The following is a 1,403-nucleotide window of genomic DNA, read 5'->3' on the forward strand; positions in this document are numbered from 1 at the left end:
ACAACAGAATGACCATACAGATCAGACAGAAAACAACTCAGTTGGTCACTACAACAGAATGACCATACAGATCAGACAGAAAACAACTCAGATGGTCACTACAACAGAATGACCATACAGGTCAGACAGAAAACAACTCAGATGGTCACTACCACAGAATGACCATACAGGTCAGACAGAAAACAACTCAGATGGTCACTACAACAGAATGACCATACAGGTCAGACAGAAAACAACTCAGATGGTCACTACAACAGAATGACCATACAGATCAGACAGAAAACAACTCAGATGGTCACTACAACAGAATGACCATACAGGTCAGACAGAACACATCTCAGATGGTCACTACAACAGAATGACCATACAGGTCAGACAGAAAACAACTCAGATGGTCACTACAAAAGCTCATAAAGGACAAGGTAAAAGGTTAAGATGAATAGAACTCAGAAACAGAGAAGATTAGTAAAGAGATAGTAAAGATGTAGTAAAGAGATAGTAAAGATGTAGTAAAGAGATAGTAAAGATGTAGTAAAGAGATAGTAAAGAGATAGTAAAGATGTAGTAAAGAGATAGTAAAGATGTAGTAAAGATATAGTAAAGAGATAGTAAAGATATAGTAAAGAGATAGTAAAGAGATAGTAAAGAGATAGTAAAGTGATAGTAAAGATATAGTAAAGAGATAGTAAAGATGTAGTAAAGAGATAGTAAAGATATAGTAAAGAGATAGTAAAGTGATAGTAAAGAGATAGTAAAGAGATAGTAAAGATATAGTAAAGATATGGTCAAGAGATAGTAAAGATATAGTCAAGATATAGTCAAGAGATAGTCAAGAGATAGTCCAGAGATAGTCAAGATATAATCAAGATATAATCAAGATATAGTAGAGTAGAAAAGACAGTGAAATGTAATTATTAATTAATACTGTGAACTGAATACAATTAATTATAATTAATACAACAGAAGTTTGACGATTTTGACGATTTTGACGACTATCAGAGACAAATTAATCAAAGTATTCAAGATTTTATTTCAATGTTTGATCTCAAGTACAGGACTTGTATCTGCAATTGAATAAGGGGCTGGGAAATACCCAGTATTTTACCTGAGAAACAGGTATAAAACTATTGTATAGCTGTATATATCATAAATAATTTATAATTCTTTCAGAACGTGACAGTAGAATTATAACTCTGGGTCAGGTCGACTGTTGTTATATATATCAATATATCTATATTGATATACAGGTATTGTCAGGTAAGTCTATAATATATCTATATAGTGATATTGATTAAAGGAATCGTCAGGTAAGTATGTTCTTACTAACAATATCGATCTCTGACCAGGTTGATTTTAGTTGACTTTTACTTTGCTTGTTCTGAATCAAACATTTTAGATTTCGG

The 1,403-nt window shown here is 32.1% G+C and overlaps 1 protein-coding gene across 1 annotated transcript in view; it reads left to right on the plus strand.

Annotated features, from left to right (window-relative positions):
* Positions 1–358: 358 nt before the first annotated feature.
* The window catches only part of LOTGIDRAFT_239009 (hypothetical protein), a gene marked incomplete at its 5' end in the record, with an annotated part of 33,940 nt that continues 32,895 nt past the window's right edge, over positions 359–1,403 (plus strand). Inside the window, 2 exons of the mRNA XM_009052489.1 lie at positions 359–422; positions 1,171–1,247. Of these exons, the coding sequence (XP_009050737.1) occupies positions 359–422; positions 1,171–1,247 (141 nt within the window). The remainder of the gene's footprint in view (positions 423–1,170; positions 1,248–1,403) is intronic.

Source organism: Lottia gigantea, assembly GCF_000327385.1.
Source record: "Lottia gigantea unplaced genomic scaffold LOTGIsca_184, whole genome shotgun sequence".
NCBI lineage: Eukaryota > Metazoa > Mollusca > Gastropoda > Lottiidae > Lottia > Lottia gigantea.